This window comes from Fulmarus glacialis, unplaced genomic scaffold, assembly GCF_000690835.1.
Source record: "Fulmarus glacialis isolate BGI_N327 unplaced genomic scaffold, ASM69083v1 scaffold38594, whole genome shotgun sequence".
Taxonomy (NCBI): domain Eukaryota; kingdom Metazoa; phylum Chordata; class Aves; order Procellariiformes; family Procellariidae; genus Fulmarus; species Fulmarus glacialis.
Genome location: NW_009210558.1, coordinates 1 through 16,387, shown reverse-complemented (window position 1 = coordinate 16,387; position 16,387 = coordinate 1). Strand labels below are relative to the sequence as shown.

The 16,387-nt window shown below is 39.6% G+C and overlaps 1 protein-coding gene across 1 annotated transcript in view; it reads left to right on the top strand.

The window, feature by feature from the left end:
- Positions 1 to 9,131, top strand: part of LOC104076370 (sodium/potassium/calcium exchanger 2) — a 29,123-nt gene extending 19,992 nt beyond the window's left edge. Inside the window, exons 5-7 of the mRNA XM_009577207.1 lie at positions 6,017 to 6,106; positions 6,551 to 6,717; positions 8,801 to 9,131. Coding sequence (XP_009575502.1) covers positions 6,017 to 6,106; positions 6,551 to 6,717; positions 8,801 to 9,050 — 507 coding nt within the window. The 3' untranslated portion in view covers positions 9,051 to 9,131. The remainder of the gene's footprint in view (positions 1 to 6,016; positions 6,107 to 6,550; positions 6,718 to 8,800) is intronic.
- The last annotated feature ends 7,256 nt before the right edge of the window (positions 9,132 to 16,387 follow it).

Below are 16,387 nucleotides of genomic sequence, written 5' to 3'. Positions count from 1 at the left end.
GACTGGGGAGGTTCATGGAAAGTAAAAGAAAAAAAGTCAAGAGCTGAAAAAATCCTATAGTGGTGTTTTAATCTCTTTTCCTTTCTGGATCAAAAATAGATTTAAAACTGCTGCAAGAGAGGGATGCACAGTTTATAAGGTTATAAATCAACACCCTGAATTCTTTTTTTCTCCTCACACACACTGAAAACTTGCCCATCCCACACACCGAAAACCTGCAATTCAGTGCAAGAAACAAGCTAAAATAAGACCTCTGATTTGTTTTTAGACAAAGGTTTCTCAAAGGATATAAACTGACATTTTCCCTTCTAATCTTTAAGCTCTCTTTTCTTACAGTTTTCGAACAACTCTGGTAAACATGTTTTGTTTGGTAACACAAAGAGCATACTACATGAATTTCAAGATTGTTTATGTCTGTATTTATGCCTTCCTTTTATCATTCAAAACCACTCCTGTAATTTGTTTCATAATTTGGCCCCAAATGAGCAAGTACTGCTAAGAAATAAGTACGTGCATTATTTTCAATTTAGAAAATCTGACATTAGACACATAGCCTTATCCAATATTCTGTACTGTACAAATGAGAACAGTTGTTACAATAATGGTTTTGGAAAGCAAATATCTCAATAAGTTGCATGCAACTGTGTTATGCGTGTGATTATTAACACTAGTATTGTTCACAATAGAACTGGCATGCTGACATTCTACAGCTAAAATACCCTGCTGTAACATAGCAGATAAGCACAGTTGTATATGCCAGATATGTCAATGGGCAACAGAGTTTTAAAATTTCATTCACTGAAAGGAGTGGCTTTTTATACAGATGTAAAAGACATGTAGTTTGTAATTACATGTAGTAATAACAGAAGAGGTAACAGGCTGTATCAGTATGACAAGCTGCTTACTTTGAACATTGCTGTCAAAGAATTAACCAGATGGTTGCATCAACTGTCTAACTTTTCAAGGACACTTCATTAGTGTGTTTGACTCTAAAATATTCTCACTTATGCCTGTGTGCCATCCCCACTATGCCCTTCCTAACAAAAACAAAACCCAGTATCACAGCTCAGCGTGTGCATCAGAAAACAACTTTCCATGAAATCTGTGAGGCAGAAGTTAAAACAAACCTAAAATAATACTTAAATAGATTTTGTAGGTAGGCCTACTGTCAGGGACTTGATTTGCAAGTGTGGTAATTTTAGTCAGAAACCCAAATTCTGCATCAGGATGCTCAGATTAGCATGTGGATATATAAAATGAACAGTTGTATACACTGATTTGAGAGACCATATGGAGCCTTTGACATCCTCTGTGGGTGTCCACTTTTCTTTCCTCCTAGAGTCTCTTTGCTAAAGTATATTTTATCTCCACACAATGGAGATGGTTTGACTGCATTTACTTGTACTATACCAAGCTACATTTAGCTCCATGAGACCCAGAACTCTAGAGAAATTATTTCATGTACAAGGTCTCTGATTATAAAGTTAGCAAAATCCTTACTGTCTTATTACGCTCTGGTGTACGCGTATGCATATTTATATATACTTAGAGTAGATTATGCATTAGTTCAACTAACTCTCAGCTGATTCAATACCTGACATGTTTTAATGTGTGTTTACTGCCTTAATAATACCTGGTCACATTAAGCCAGTATATATCAAAATCCTTACTATAACATCAATAATGTTGCTGGCAGTACACCAGATGTAGGTGTGCCCTTGGGGAATTTTGTATCTGACTTTTTGTTCAGGTGTTGTGAACAATAATGGGTATTTTTCCTGTACTAATAGCTTATTTCCCCAGTGGCTCTGTAAAGGCCACAAACGTAACTGTCCACCTCCTGCAGTAAGGGATATTGAAAGATTGAAAGGAAAATGATGTGACCAAGGTGGCCCAGTGGGTCGGTGCCAGATACTGAACACCATCTCTTTTGTTATAGCCATACTGCGCTGTCCATCCCTTTGTGTTACGGGCCAGAAAAATGGCTATCGGGGCTCCAGTCCTACTGTCACTGGACCCATATGGGGCAGTTCATTGTATCTCTGCAAATTCCCATTACCAATGAAGAGGCACAACTTACGTGAACTCTTGTTGCTATACGAAGATGCACAGTTACCAAGGGGACAAGGACAAGATGTTCCTGCACAGATCAGTTACAGGAGCAGGTTCTGAGTAATCAGATTTAAGCACTGTCAAGTATGAAAGGAAAATCAAAGCTTGCAATGCAGATAAATTTATGTACAAGACAAACTTATGATTAATTCAGGTTAAAGGTAAAGTAAAGATGTTGGTAATAATATTGGCTAAAATTAAGACAGTTACTTTGCTAATTATTAAGCACTCACAATCTTTCAGGACCAGGCTCTTAGAAGAAAAAAAGAAAAACCTTCATACTTGGATCATTCATGCTATTTAAAGTCCTGTTTTTCAGACACTGGCATGAAATCAATACAGAAATGTACCAAAATTGCTGATGGACAGGAACAGTACCAATCCAACCGATCTATAGTGAAACTACAAAATTCTTTCTCCTTTGTTAAAAGAAAATAGCGTATGAACTGAATGAGCCGTGGCTCTTCTTATTTTTCTGTTACCATGACCACAACAGAACCAATTGGTAATAAACTGGGCTTTCTGTCTTTACAAGGCAACCATCACAACAGCTACCAGAAAAGGTGGAGAGAAGTTTTGCTGTCTGCTGTCTTTGACTAATTCTTCTAGGAAAATGCTTGAAATTGGCAGCTCTCTATATTTCCAAGAGCTAGGGAGTTGGAGTGAGATATATCTCAAAAGAATGCTGTCATTAGTTACAAAATAAGCATGATTATTATCATACTCTGGAAATAAAATGCAGCATCTGAAAAAGAATCAGCGCACTCATTACTGCTTTTTAAAAATTTCATCTATATGCAAATCATATAGTAGCGTCTATGGAGTCCTTTCATGATTTCATCACCTGTAATATGTACAAGCTTTAAATTTTGCCCTGTTCTAATTTAAATGTTCCCCCTTTTAAAATAGGTAATTAAACTGTTAAGCCTATTAAAGTACTCTTAGTCTTCAACTGCTGCTTATTGGTTAATTTTACTAGGAGAGGATTGGCTAAAACAGACTAGGAATACACATGCTGCAAAGTTACTGACTCGTAATTCTTAGCCATCTGAATTCTGTGGGTGTCTGACTCAGGTAGGCAATGTCTTGTTATTTTGCAAGAACCATTTGGTATATATATCGCACTGACAGAGAGCTATTACTGGCCAGTACAGCTCTTGCTCAGTTTTGCGTAAGCCAATGTATGCTTGTATCTTGAGTGTTGTATAGTGATTATTCAAATTGCATTGCTATGAGGTGCTCTGTGTAGATTTTGTGACCAGCTGCAGCAAGCTTATCACTTCATCATCTCATTCTCCGTATGTGTTGCCAGAAAATCCCCGTTTTTACAAGGAAGATAAAAAATGTTGAAAGTTGAAAGAGTTGGCTACTAAGAATGGTGAAAAAGAAGTGCTAGCTGTTTAGCTTAAAAAAAGGAAATTGCTGTTTAGATTTATTTATCCCTTCCAGATAAATGAATCTAAGTTCTGCTCCCATTGGTGTCAGATCGCTATTTTAACAGCCATCTTTGTGTTCCTTTCAAATTGTCTTCCTTTTCAGACTAAGGTCTTCTGTCCCCCAATGCATGTAAAGTTTTGATTTTAAAATCGAAAGTCCATCTGAGTAGATTTAAACATTGGAAGCTCATTATCAGATTTTCTGATCTGGTAAAACCTTAGAACTTCTTTTTGAAAAAGTAACTCTGTTTGCTCTGTGAAGAGTTACGAAGCAGTTAAGAAGCAGATCAACCAAAGTACCCTGGGCAGTTCTAGAAACAGTGCTTGTGACAGTAATGGAATTTATATGAAAAGGACATTTCCAGGTGCCGTTGTGGCTATTTATGCCTATATTTCAATATAATTTAAAACACCCACTGGAATGATTTTCTTACTCCAAGAGAAGTTCAGTTATTTATTTATATTTGAGGGGGGTTGGGAGCATTGCTAAATCTGTGCCATCTTTAATGTGTTCCTGTGTATATTCCATTGTGGAGTTGTATAGCTTCTGTTAGTCAATGTTTACGAGCTCAGTTTTCAGGAGGGCATTTAGCACTATGCAAAGTGCCCACAGGGAGTGAGTAAGTGTTCTGCAGCACAGCCCACAGCTGCACCTGCTGCTAGAGCAGATATGGACCTTTTAATTGTCCCGCCCTGTAGATGAGTGTGCACAATTGCCATTGCTGACTTTACCTTTTTCCTATCAGTAATGACCTGATCTCATTCCATTTATATCAGCAGAAAGAGTCTACACAATTTCAGTGAGCTGCGGAGCAGCCTCGCTCTTTTCTGGTTCAGCTGACAAAAGACAGTGTCATTCCTGCATGACCAGCTCTAATGGCCAGCCCAATTCACTGAGCACCTCTTAGTCCACAGCAACCCATGCTGATCAATTCCCAAACAGGATGCTGTCCCATATAAATGCCTCTTGTCTCTGTTATACAAGAAAAGCTGACTGTGCAGCTCTGTAAACTCCCTAAAAAAGAGGGCTTTATCATGGCTTGAGCAAGCTGAATCGGCAAAATCCAAGTAGTATTTTCTCTCCAAAAGTCATGTTAGGGAAAGCCCTACAGTCCTGTCTCCTCCCACACCACCTAGGAGTGACCCACTGTGCAACAGGGGCACGTCCTGCAGTGGAGAGGGATACAGGCAAGGTGCACTGCCCAAAAATTCTGGAGGCCGCTGCAGAGCAAAAAGTGGAAGTGGATTTAGCGAGGACTTAACAGGAAGAGGTAGTGCAGGATCAAGCAGCAGCTAGAACAACTATTCAAAGTGTTACAACTTACTTCTACAAGCAGTTCGACTGGTTATTCATGAAAATTTGTAGATCTCTGCTAGTGGCACATCAGAAGTCATGCTAGTGGCACATCAGAAGTCATCTGGGATGAGGATCTGAGTTCAGAAGGTTGATGCCCATAAAGATTGTGGTTTCATTCAAGACTGGTAGCATTCATTCACAGTACAAATTTCATTTTAAACACTAATTTGATTTAGACAGTGATTGCCTGGTACAGTACTGCAGTCGTGTTTCCTTCCTTTAGTGGTTAACTTGATCTCTTTTTGTTACATAGATCTAGCTAGCCAATAGGAAATATGGATGGTGCAAAAGACTGGAAACAACAGAAACCAAAATAAATCATTAATCTGAATATAACCCATTCACTGGCTGCAAGAACGCTATCTATTTGATAGCGTTTGACATTAGTAAGGGAGACACTGAAACTGTAAATAAAGTTACTTTGGTGTTACACAGATTTTTTAATTTGTTGAAGGGCCTCGGAGTGTGTTTTACATGTTTTTATAACAAACTTCTCTGCAAAACAAAGCATGGCAAATATGTGCTTAATGTATCTTCTCTTCTAATTGAGAAAGTGGGTTGTCTTCCCAAGAAAAGTAAATGCCCTAATAAATGTTAGATATGTATTTTTTTAGCACTGCCATATGGCAGCCTTTGTTATACTGACTGTGAAAGGTGTTGCACAAAGTTCTTGATGTATGAATGAAAGGTATGGGTACCTATTTTAGCAATTTGAAAACATTCTTATTAATAAGCATGAAGTTATTAATAAATTTAGAAGTCAAACCACCATTCAGCTAAACACATATGCAAACTTGGCATAACAGAATACGATACAAATGACAACCCAAAACTTGCCATTCATCATACATGTTGTTAGGAGGTATTATTTTACAACTTAAGTGGTTGGAAGAATGAGGCATAGGTAAGTATATACCAGTGTAGGGAGTCAGTTTCTTACCATTCTTGACATTTATTTTGATCATCCGATGATGATCAGAATCATCCGATGATGGTCAGAACAGGTGATCAGAAAAAATGAGAGGCCACTCTCATTTTGAGAAGCAAATAAGACTACAGCACATCAGCCTTCAAAACAGGTGTTCACTGTTTCTCTTTGTTTCTGTTTCAGAGGTCAAGAAAATTTTTTCCTATCACATTTTTTGGCTCTATCAGCTGGATTGCATTTTTTTCTTACTTAATGGTCTGGTGGGCACATCAGGTAAGGAGGTGATACTGGTACAAAATACAAGCTCTGCATTGTGTTTTGCACTGTGAGAGATCATTTAGAATCAGAGTCCGTCATCTATCTCGTGCTGAGTAGTGCTTTATTTTAGGAGCTGCAACCATGGATGAAGTAAATCACTACCCAGTAAATAGAAAGTAGTTCAGAGACCTGTGGTTGTCCTGACCCCAGGACTTGATCATTCTGGTAACATCAGAGCCATCAGCAACTGCTTGTCAATACCTACGGGTTCTATTTGAGAATCTTATCTTTCTCCTGAAACATGGAAATCTGTGAAGACGAGTAATTCTCCAATCTTGCCTGTATTTTCCAAGCTAGTCAGCAAGCTCCAGGTCAATATTCCTAGTTAAACAGGTTTACAGCAGAAAACGTTTCTTCACCGCAGGACTTATTTTGCTGTTTTTGCTTAAACCCTTTTAGGTTGGAGAGACCATTGGTATTAGCGAAGAAATCATGGGATTGACTATTCTAGCTGCTGGCACATCCATTCCTGACCTTATTACCAGTGTTATTGTAGCACGCAAAGGTCTGGGGGACATGGCTGTATCCAGTTCTGTTGGAAGCAACATATTTGATATCACAGTTGGGTAAGTCCTACAGCAAGAAAATTGTGTCTATTTTAACAGGTCTTTTGTTCTTAGCATGTTGCTGTGGTTTTGCCAAGGTGTTGCCTACAACAATTTTCTGCCATTGATGCTTAAAAAGGGGAGTGATGCAAATATGCAATGGATGTTACTATTTCAAGTGCTCAGAAGTTTACAGACATTTGCGTGACAGAATTGCTACAGATTTGTTGCCTAATTCTCTCTTCGATACATTGCAGAGCTGCCCAGGCAAGTGAATTGTACTTTAAAAAGTATGCAAGAGCATTTTCCAAGACGGAATTTCTGAAGCTTTTTATGATTTTGTCAGGTTGCTGTTGTTTGCTTATGTTACCACTCATTATGCTTATACTACAGCTTTCTTTATAAATGATGATCAGGAACAATTCTGCCTCTCAGTACTGCCTCTGCAGTATTCAACATGTTTGCAGCAATAAAAACAGAATGTCATTGTCTTGTGTAGCTTGTTTAGGCTGTTGTTGCTGCCATGTGATTTTTTTATATACCTGGCAAGTCCCAAATTACAAACCAATTCTCTATTAACACAAAGGACCCTTTGTATAGCTCTGACAATGTGAAGCAACATAAAATTGAGCAGAAATGTGCTATTTACACTTTACTGCTTCATGGCAGCTCTAGGATAATGATGTGTGGTTGGAATTCAAATTCCTTTTTGACTTTTGAGACCAAGCTAGATATGGTCCAGAAATGCTGTAATCTATGCCTCAGTGTTTCAAAAATGTGCAAGAAATGTACAGACAAACTCTGTCTTTATTCCCACATTCCCATCTTCAACACTGGATAGAGGCACTGAGAATCATGCCCATGTTCTCAGTTTCTCCATCTTTGGTTGTTTCTTGCTATCACACACACAGAAGAACAGGTCTAGTCATAGTCATAGTCCCGAACAGCCTAGTCATAGAACAGGTCATGGTTTTTGCTGCTGAAAATATACCAGCAACTGCACAGGTACAAAAAGGGATCCTGAAGTTAGAGTGGATAGTAAATGGCTTTTTTACTCTGTCTGTTAGCTAATGGCAGTAGCTTTGGACACAGCAGAAAAAATGGGCCACTTTTTCCTATTAATCCAGAAGCATGAAGTGTTTGAAATAACGTCTATAAGCAGCAGACCTGCAAAATATATTGAAAACGTTATTCACTACCATGTAGCTTCAACTTAGAGCACGTACGGTGCATTACAAAACTTCTCTCTTTTGCAATGCTTTCATACTTTTCTTAAAACTATCAGTCTTCCTGCCAATGGAACTGTTGTTGTCCTGTACCAGTCTGCTAGACCTGGTATATTTACAACAGAAATGGCACAGTTGAGCTCTAGGCTGGTGTAGTTAGTACTGAGGCTATAATAAGTTATTCTCCCTTGAGCTGCTTATTCAAAGTTTGAAGCACTCTTCATGCTTTCTAAGCCTGCTAAGCTCCGATCAGTGGCTTAAATATTTAGTTCAGCTTGACATCTTCCAGAGGGAAGTTACCTCATTCTGTGGCATCAGAGATGAGAAATGCAATGACAGCAAATACAGAAATAGAAATTAAGCTGGAGTTCAGTTGAAGTTCACATTTTAACACAGGTTTATACATGAAATGTGGATCAAGGCTTTTAAGGGCCAAAATTTTGGGGGCAGTGCCTTGCAGAATGCTGGTTCTTCATGGCAAGGACATGTCTTTATGCAACCCACCCTCCTTGTCATGCAGGCTCTTGGAAAGAGAGTGGAAGTAGATTCTTCCGCAGATGGTCTGAAATCCAGAAACAAATGAAAGGGGTCTTCCTGCTCACAGACAGGATGCCAGGTGATTTGTCAGCCAAGGGAAATATAATTCGTCAATGTAACTGGTGGAAGAGTGGGGAGCCTAAATCTCATGTGTTCTCCCCAAGAACCACGAGCAAGCTGACAAATTAAGATTTATATACCTGTTAGAAGAGTTGAAACTCTTCCTGCCTCACTTTATGCAGGAAGCCTCTGGTTGTATTTTGAAGTGCCTTCAGAAACTTTCTAGTGCCCCTTTCTGCACCTCTGCAATGTCTCCAATTTATTTTTCTGTTTCTTAACAGCCTTCCTCTTCCATGGCTCCTGTATGCTGTGATTAACAGCTTTGCCCCGGTGACAGTCAGCAGCAATGGTCTGTTCTGTGCGATTGTCCTCCTCTTCATCATGCTGCTCTTTGTCATCCTCTCCATCGCTTTCTGCAAGTGGAGGATGAATAAAATCCTGGGCTTTCTCATGTTTGGGCTTTATTTTGTGTTCCTCGTTGTCAGCGTCCTGCTGGAGGACAAAGTGATCCAGTGTCCTGTCTCCATCTAGTGGAAAGTGCTGTTTCTTGAGGGAAAAAAAAAAAAAAACCACATAAATATTTATTACAAAAATACATATATCAAAATGAAACAGCGAAAAACCACAACGGAAAGCTTCTATGAGAATAACCCATGGATTTGTAAATTTCCTCTCCCTCAATTTTAGAAGAGAGAAAGAAAGAAAAGGATACAAAGGGTGGATCTCAGAGCTGAAGAATGACCGCTGCTGGACAGTGCAGTCACACGTGAAGGGCTGAGTCCAGCCCAGCTGAGGTTTTCTTTGCTGCAGAACATCCTCGCCGCTCAGTACTGGAGATGCTGCGCACGCGCGGAAACAGTGAAAGCTACTGCTTCTCCTATGCCTATGGTACATATCCGCAGACTTCTCGTTCTCTCTAGTAGTATACACAGACACACAGCGTGCTCAGTTCTTAAAGCTCTCATCTTCTAAGGGGAATGCTAATATCAGCTTTGTGGAGGCACCACCCCCCCCATACCCTGGTATGGGATTTTTCTGATAATCTGCTGAAACTCCCAAGTGGAAAGCATACACGGAGCACATGAGTCACAGGCAGGGAAGAGATTGCACATCTCTTCATATAAGTGGATTTATATGATGTGATTTCAGCAAAGCCAGGGAGTTCATCAGTGTTTTGCTCCTCTGCATCACAGGTCTGTAAAGGCAATCAACAGGATGTTAATGGTGGTTTATTACATCTTGCAAAACTCTTCAAATTCCAGGAACTCTGGCCCTTGCACTGCAGGGGCCACACTGCCTGGCCATTTTGTAACTGGTGCAGATTTTCATTGCATTCACATGCAAAGACCAGAATGGGGATATTCTTTCTTCTCTAATAGCAACACAGCATGCAGAGAGATCATACAGCTACTATGTGAACACACCATTTTTTCTATTGCAGCAATACCAACAACAGTACCAATGGCTTTTAGATGCTGTTATCATTATGAGTTTGCCTCTTAATGCCAGAAGAAAAAGACTAATTTGCTTATGCATAGTATTTCATACAGAAAATAGAAGTAGTTGTAAAGTGGCAGCCTAATTGCTGAAGTGGATATATGTTTTACAGGCTATGTTTAACTATTACTTGGAGCATAAGGACCTTCACAGCTACATATAGCCACTGCTGGAAGAGATCCCCAGCTGATGTACAAAGCTGGGCAGTTCATATTTGCTCTTATAAAACTTGAAACTAGGTAGGAGAAACTAACAATTTAAATATAGTGCAGCTGCAGGAAACCTACATGAAATTTTTTCAGTATTGCTGGAAGTTTGAATGTCTAAAGAAGCCCAGGAAGGAGTGAAAATACGATATTCTTTTACTGAAATTCTGAGAGGAGAAGGGCCAAATCTAGAACAAAAAAATAAGGAGGGAGGAAGCAACGAAGTGTTCATCTTTCCTGTAGTTTGGATGATTAAAAAAAAAAATGGGAGGACTGGAATGGGTGTTAAGAAATTATTTCAGATAATCGTCATTTGTTTGTTCAAGTCTTTTGTGCAGTTAGAGTTCATGAAATTTCAGCGCATTTCTGTGACCTGTTTCAGCATTGTTTTGTATTCGTATTGTGCTCACAGTGGCAATGCCATGCTTACAGCTGTGTAACAGAAGGCTCAGCACATTTTGTCTTGTCTGTTTTTCTGTGTTCCGTGGTGTTTGCTTCTCACTCATCCCCTTTGTCCTTTACTGTTTTCCTGTTATATGTGTTTCTATATAACAGTATCTGGGTAGAGAATAAGGACTTGACAGAAAACAATGGTAGAGAAAACAGTAAAAAATACATATTAAAAATTACTAAAATGTTAATATTATGTGATATCATGAAGAAAAAAGTGAGATACTAATGAACAAAAGCAAGAAAACTAGGCGTTACAATGTCTGCTACTCATGTCTTGTCCTAAAGTATTAAGTGCTAGCTACATTCAGAATCAATATTTGATCTTAACCATATATTTGCAACATCTTTTGCTTCGTTGTGCTTTTTAGTGTGAGCTTCTGTCATTGTGAGCAAAACTTCGTCTGTGTATTTAAGATCCTTCATTGCTCCAGAATCCTTACCTGTGTTAACGATAGTGCTGCCCACCTCTTAACATCCGTTTCTACGGGTGTACGCAATGGAAAGATAGCTATATACAGTGCTACAGTGCCCTCTACTGACAAGAACCACAATCTTACAAAAGCAAATCTATAACCCAAATTCTGGGCTCAAATGAAACGGGTGTCCCAAAATACAGAGCTGACTCCACAGTATAATCTGTCCCAGAAAAGTCATCAAATGCTTTTTTTTCTGATGACAGTGCTCAAAACAGGCGATCCTTTCCCAAGTGAGCAGAGTAAGACAGAGCGATCTGAAAGAGCCTGTGCAGGATCGTGATAGGTCTGTGTTTATGGGTGCTTACAACCTGCAAAGATGCCCAGATTCACTGGTTGGGCACTTCAAATCAAGAAACCAAGAAAGGGCAAGAGTCTGATCTCTGTTCAGTACATTACTCCTTTTTATTTTTCTTTTTTCTTGGGTTTTGTGGTTTTTTTTTTTTTTTTTTTTTTGTATGACTTCATGGTCAGCATGGTGTAACTCCCAGAGTGGAAAGCAAAAAGCCCTACCTGACCTTGAGAGCTGTAGGAGCACTCTGGTGCACTCTGCAAATTGAGGGCAGCAGCAGCAGAGACTACTGCCCCACTGAGCGCAGGTAGGGAGGAAAGAGTAACCGATCAAAAGCTCTACACACTGGAAGTATTTCAGAACAAAGCTGGCATCAACAGCTTGAAGGAAGAATTTTAGGTGGAGGGATAAGGGCTTGTGTAATGGCATTTGTGTACTCTCTTAGAATATATCAGGCTCATTTCTTTCCTGTGTCTGCTTGCCCCTATCAACATACTTATCTTGGAAGGTATTAAAAGTCATTTTTTCCCCTCAGGAATGAGACACCTCAGGGCTCCCACTGCCTTGCGTCTGCTCGGCAGATCATTATTCAAATGGCTGCGTAACTGCGCGGTCAGTGGTAGCTCAGCTCCAGAGGTTATGGGAGAGATTTCAGTTGTGTGGTGCTTTCTGTGGAAGCTGGCTGTGAAAGCTGGTTATACTTACCAAGGCAGCTTTCTACATAACTGCTGGGGTAAACTGTTTCAGGGTATTTGCACGCTGACGTGCTCTTTGATTGTAAGGCAACAGCTGTGCTGGTAGAGAAAAGAGGGGAAGGGATGGAGGGAGAAGCACGGCCCCTTATCTTGTGGGAGGAGTTTGAAAATCTTAAACTGGAGTGCTGAGAGAAGAGCCAAGAGCTGCTGCAACCCAGCGACTGGATGTCCAGGCTCAACGCTGCCAAAAATGCACACCATTTGTTAGGACATTCCTATTTTACAAGGACAGCAAACTTCCCGGCATAAAGTGTTTCTCATTGTTCATAACTGTTTCAGTGTGGGATCCATGAATGTTTCTCAACACTGTAGACCTAGAAGTCAAAATTAAATTTCTATTTTCTTCAGTCAAAGTTCTGAATGACTTCACTAGGGATTGGGTCCCACAAACTGCCTAAATTCTACAGCGAGTTGGTCGGCGTTGAAGCTGACCTGCCTGTATGCCTGTGCTCATTTATTCAATTGATGCTGCTGTCTGCATAATCCTTATGAAGCATAAATGAATCATTAATACAGAAATTGGTGTTATTTTCAAGATCCTGTTCTAGCTTAGTGTTTTCAGGACAGCACCAGGTTGGCAACACAGCAAGATAAGAATGCAACTTCAGGTTAAATAGCCAACTCTCTGTAGCACCATCACACCTGAACAGAACCAGTGTTGGACGTGATTTTTGGAAGGGATTTCCAGTAGCGTTTGAGGAGGATCATGGGTCAGACTGTAACCTGTTTTAAAGATTTTCTGCACTAACTTCATTGGAATTAAAGAAGAGAATGGGACCCATCAGTACAAAATACCATTGAAGTCCTACAAGTATTTGCTGGTTTCCACTTAAAAAAAAAAGCCGGCTTCCCTCTGTAGAAGATTCATGGTCGAATCTGTTGGGTAAATGCTAGAAAAGTGTGATAAAAAGTGTGATATGAGGATGATCTCCTCAAGAATTACACGTAGACATGGAAAAATCTTTCAGCAAAGCTCTGTATATTTTAAATTAACTATTTTACTGAAAGCTAGTGCTTTCTTGTAGTGCAGACACGCTCTCTGTGTCTGTATGCCTCTGCTTATTCGTTCAATTGACGTGGCTGTCTGCATAATCTTCATGAAGCATAAAGCACAGTGCGTGACAAAGCAGCTTATCTAGATGTCATTTGATGTTTGTAATGGCAATGAACCTTCCATGTAATTTCCACATATGCTACTCTGAAGTAGTTTATGGTTACTGTCACTCATGGTACTGTTGTGTGTGGATATGAAGGTCCACAAAGCGGTAGGTTAAACGTGGTTAATCCAAGTACTGTAAAAAATAGATGCTTAGAAATGTTCTTAATGTTTGAGTGTTTTTTAAGGGATTATTTCTCTGGTTGTCTTTTACTTCATTACATATTTTACGAAAAAGGGGATATACAATGTTTTTTAATTATTCTTCTTTCAGCAGTAATTCCTTAAAATAGCATCTTGTGGTCCATATAATTTATGTTCTCAATCAAATATGAGTCTGTATCAGATGGATTTATTTAACTTATAACAAAGAAATAATCCCTTCTCCAACAACTGGCCCACTGAAATCCAGAAGATTTCTGCCATTGACTTGGGCAAGATAGATTTTTATCTTAGGATCCCATATTTCATAAATGCACTTGCGTAACAAACAGAATTGTCCTGGGAGCTATGTACAAAGAGAAAAATTGCATTCACTTGTATTTTTGGAAACCATTTTACCTCTTGTAAATAACAATGACACAACTAACTGAGAAAGAGGCGTGGCTAGGTCCTTTGAGCAGATGATTTCCTGCTATTCCTGAAAAGTTTGATGCAAGAACTTGCAGCTGGAAACACATCCACAGAAAGTGATTTTGAGATTAGCAAATGGGATAGTTTGCACTCAACAGTGTGGAGAAGAGTCCTGCTCCAGCCCTCCAAGACGTGAGTTTCACTCCTGGTTGATGTTAAAATGATCCTTTTGGGAGAAAAGGAGAAAACTTCCAGAGTAACTTCCAGACTGAAGTTATGCAGTTCAGTGCACCCATCCGATACAGAAGTCGTATATGGATCACAGCCCCATAGTCCAGACAAGACATCCTGTAGATCTGCTGTGTGTTGCTAGTTGTCAGTGTGTGGCATCTCAGGACTTGTCTGCCTGGATGGGTGCAGCTAGTTTGCGCGTTCCCCTGGCCATGCTCCTGCCTGGCTGGACGTAAGCCATCTCTTCTCCAGAAGCCATGTAATCACATTACCGTGGCACTGAGCCTGTGCTCCCAGCCAGCCAGATGCAGGTCAGCCCCAGCCTAGAAGCCATGTAACCACTTGGAGCATGGGTAGACCAGACACACAACTGGCCACATCATTCCTACATGAGCCATAAGTGGCCCAAGACAAGATTGAATAAGAGATAATGTAATTCAAGATTGGTAAATGAACTGTACATTCATGTAGATTTATTGTAAATTCACTGCTCATCAAACACAAAACCAATCCAAACAATGAAATTTGTATGCGTTTTTAAAGATCTTGCACTTTACTATTTTTTTTTACTTTCATTTTATGTCACATAGTTGTCTTAATGCAAAAAGAAGCCATAAAAAAACTGGAAGACCAGTACGGGGTTTCTAAATAAGGGGATCATTAATTTTAAAGTAAAGAATCCATTTCATGTCTCTGTTTAAGGTATAATGTGAAATACTGTCAAATAAATGTACAGTAAAGCAGGATCTGGTTTTGCCTTAGTGAAGCTGTGAGTAAGTCAGGGGGAGTTTGCTCATACTCTTGAGCTTCCCTATGGGAGTGTACAAAATGCTGCACACTGCCTTTGCAGCAGGGGCTCAATCCTGCCATCCTTGTTCACCCCAGAAGAAGGAATACGATGCTTGCAGAGTGGGGCCCAGAGAAGCAATTAAATCATCCTGTTACTCTAATGCTTTCTCCCACTGAGATCACAGCAAAGGAAGCTCCTCATATTTTAGTAAGTTTGTAAAAGACATGAGTTACTTCTGACATGTCTGTTTTACAAAAGAGTTAAAAGTTTTCAGGGTCAGGCTATCCAATAGAAATCAACCATTTCTTTTAATCCCCCATCAAAATTAAGTAATGCGAAAGGGATTTCGCTTGGTTTTGTGTTCATTTCCATTATCAAGATCTCTGTTACACAGTTTTAACTTTGCAATCCTGACTCTGGGGAGTTGACTCACATGAGTAGAAATTATTTCTGTCACTTAAGATGGCAAGATCATGCCACTGTATTGTCATGTGAAAATAATAGTAGCATGTTATAACTGACAATCAGATGCTATTTTTGTAATAAAGCTTTTTTAGCTTGTTTGTTTCACTTTGTAGTTTTCATATTCTTTCATCTCTCATTTTCAGCTTACTGTAAGAAAGATCTGAAGAAGTCCCCCATCTTACTCATTTCAAACTTCAAAAAAATACATTGCCATGGAAGCCAGGCCAGACAACCCCCTGAAAATTCCAATTTTTCTCATGTGTTTATGTGTATGCATCATGATTCACTAGATGAAACTCCTTGTATCTCTGAATCAGTATATTCTCTGTGAATATAAGTTTGTATATAGTATGAAAGTTACCTTTATTTGTACATAGGCTCTTGGAAATAATCCCTTCTATCAAAGGTCCTACTTCACTGTATCTACAGAATGTTTACTGTGGCGTGTACACTTTCTCACCTTATATCAGTACAGAGCTCTTCATATAAATCACTTTATGTAATTGAGTTGTCTAAGTGTGAATAAAAATAACAACAATGAATACTAATAAAAAGACTTAACAGTGTGTAATTTTGCTCAGTATTTTCTGTCTTAATTGTCTTGGACTTACTATGGCTCTGAAAATAGTATTTTAACTACCCGCTCTGGGTTGAATGATGATCTGCAATGCTAGTCTTCATCGTAAGTTTTCAAGCAGCACTAACTGCCTCTTGCCACGTCACTGTGCTACCTGCTGTGCGTACACAGAGTAAGGAAGAACAACAAGGTCAAGCACATCCTGCAAAAAGCAAAGTTGGTGTATGCTGCAAGTCGCAGAGGCACGTGTGGGGTGCTTTGACCCCCCCCCCCAACACACACAGACACACAGACACAGACACACACAGACACACAGACACAGACACACAGATACACACAGATACACACAGACACACACACACGCACAGACGCACAGACACAGACACACACACAGACACAC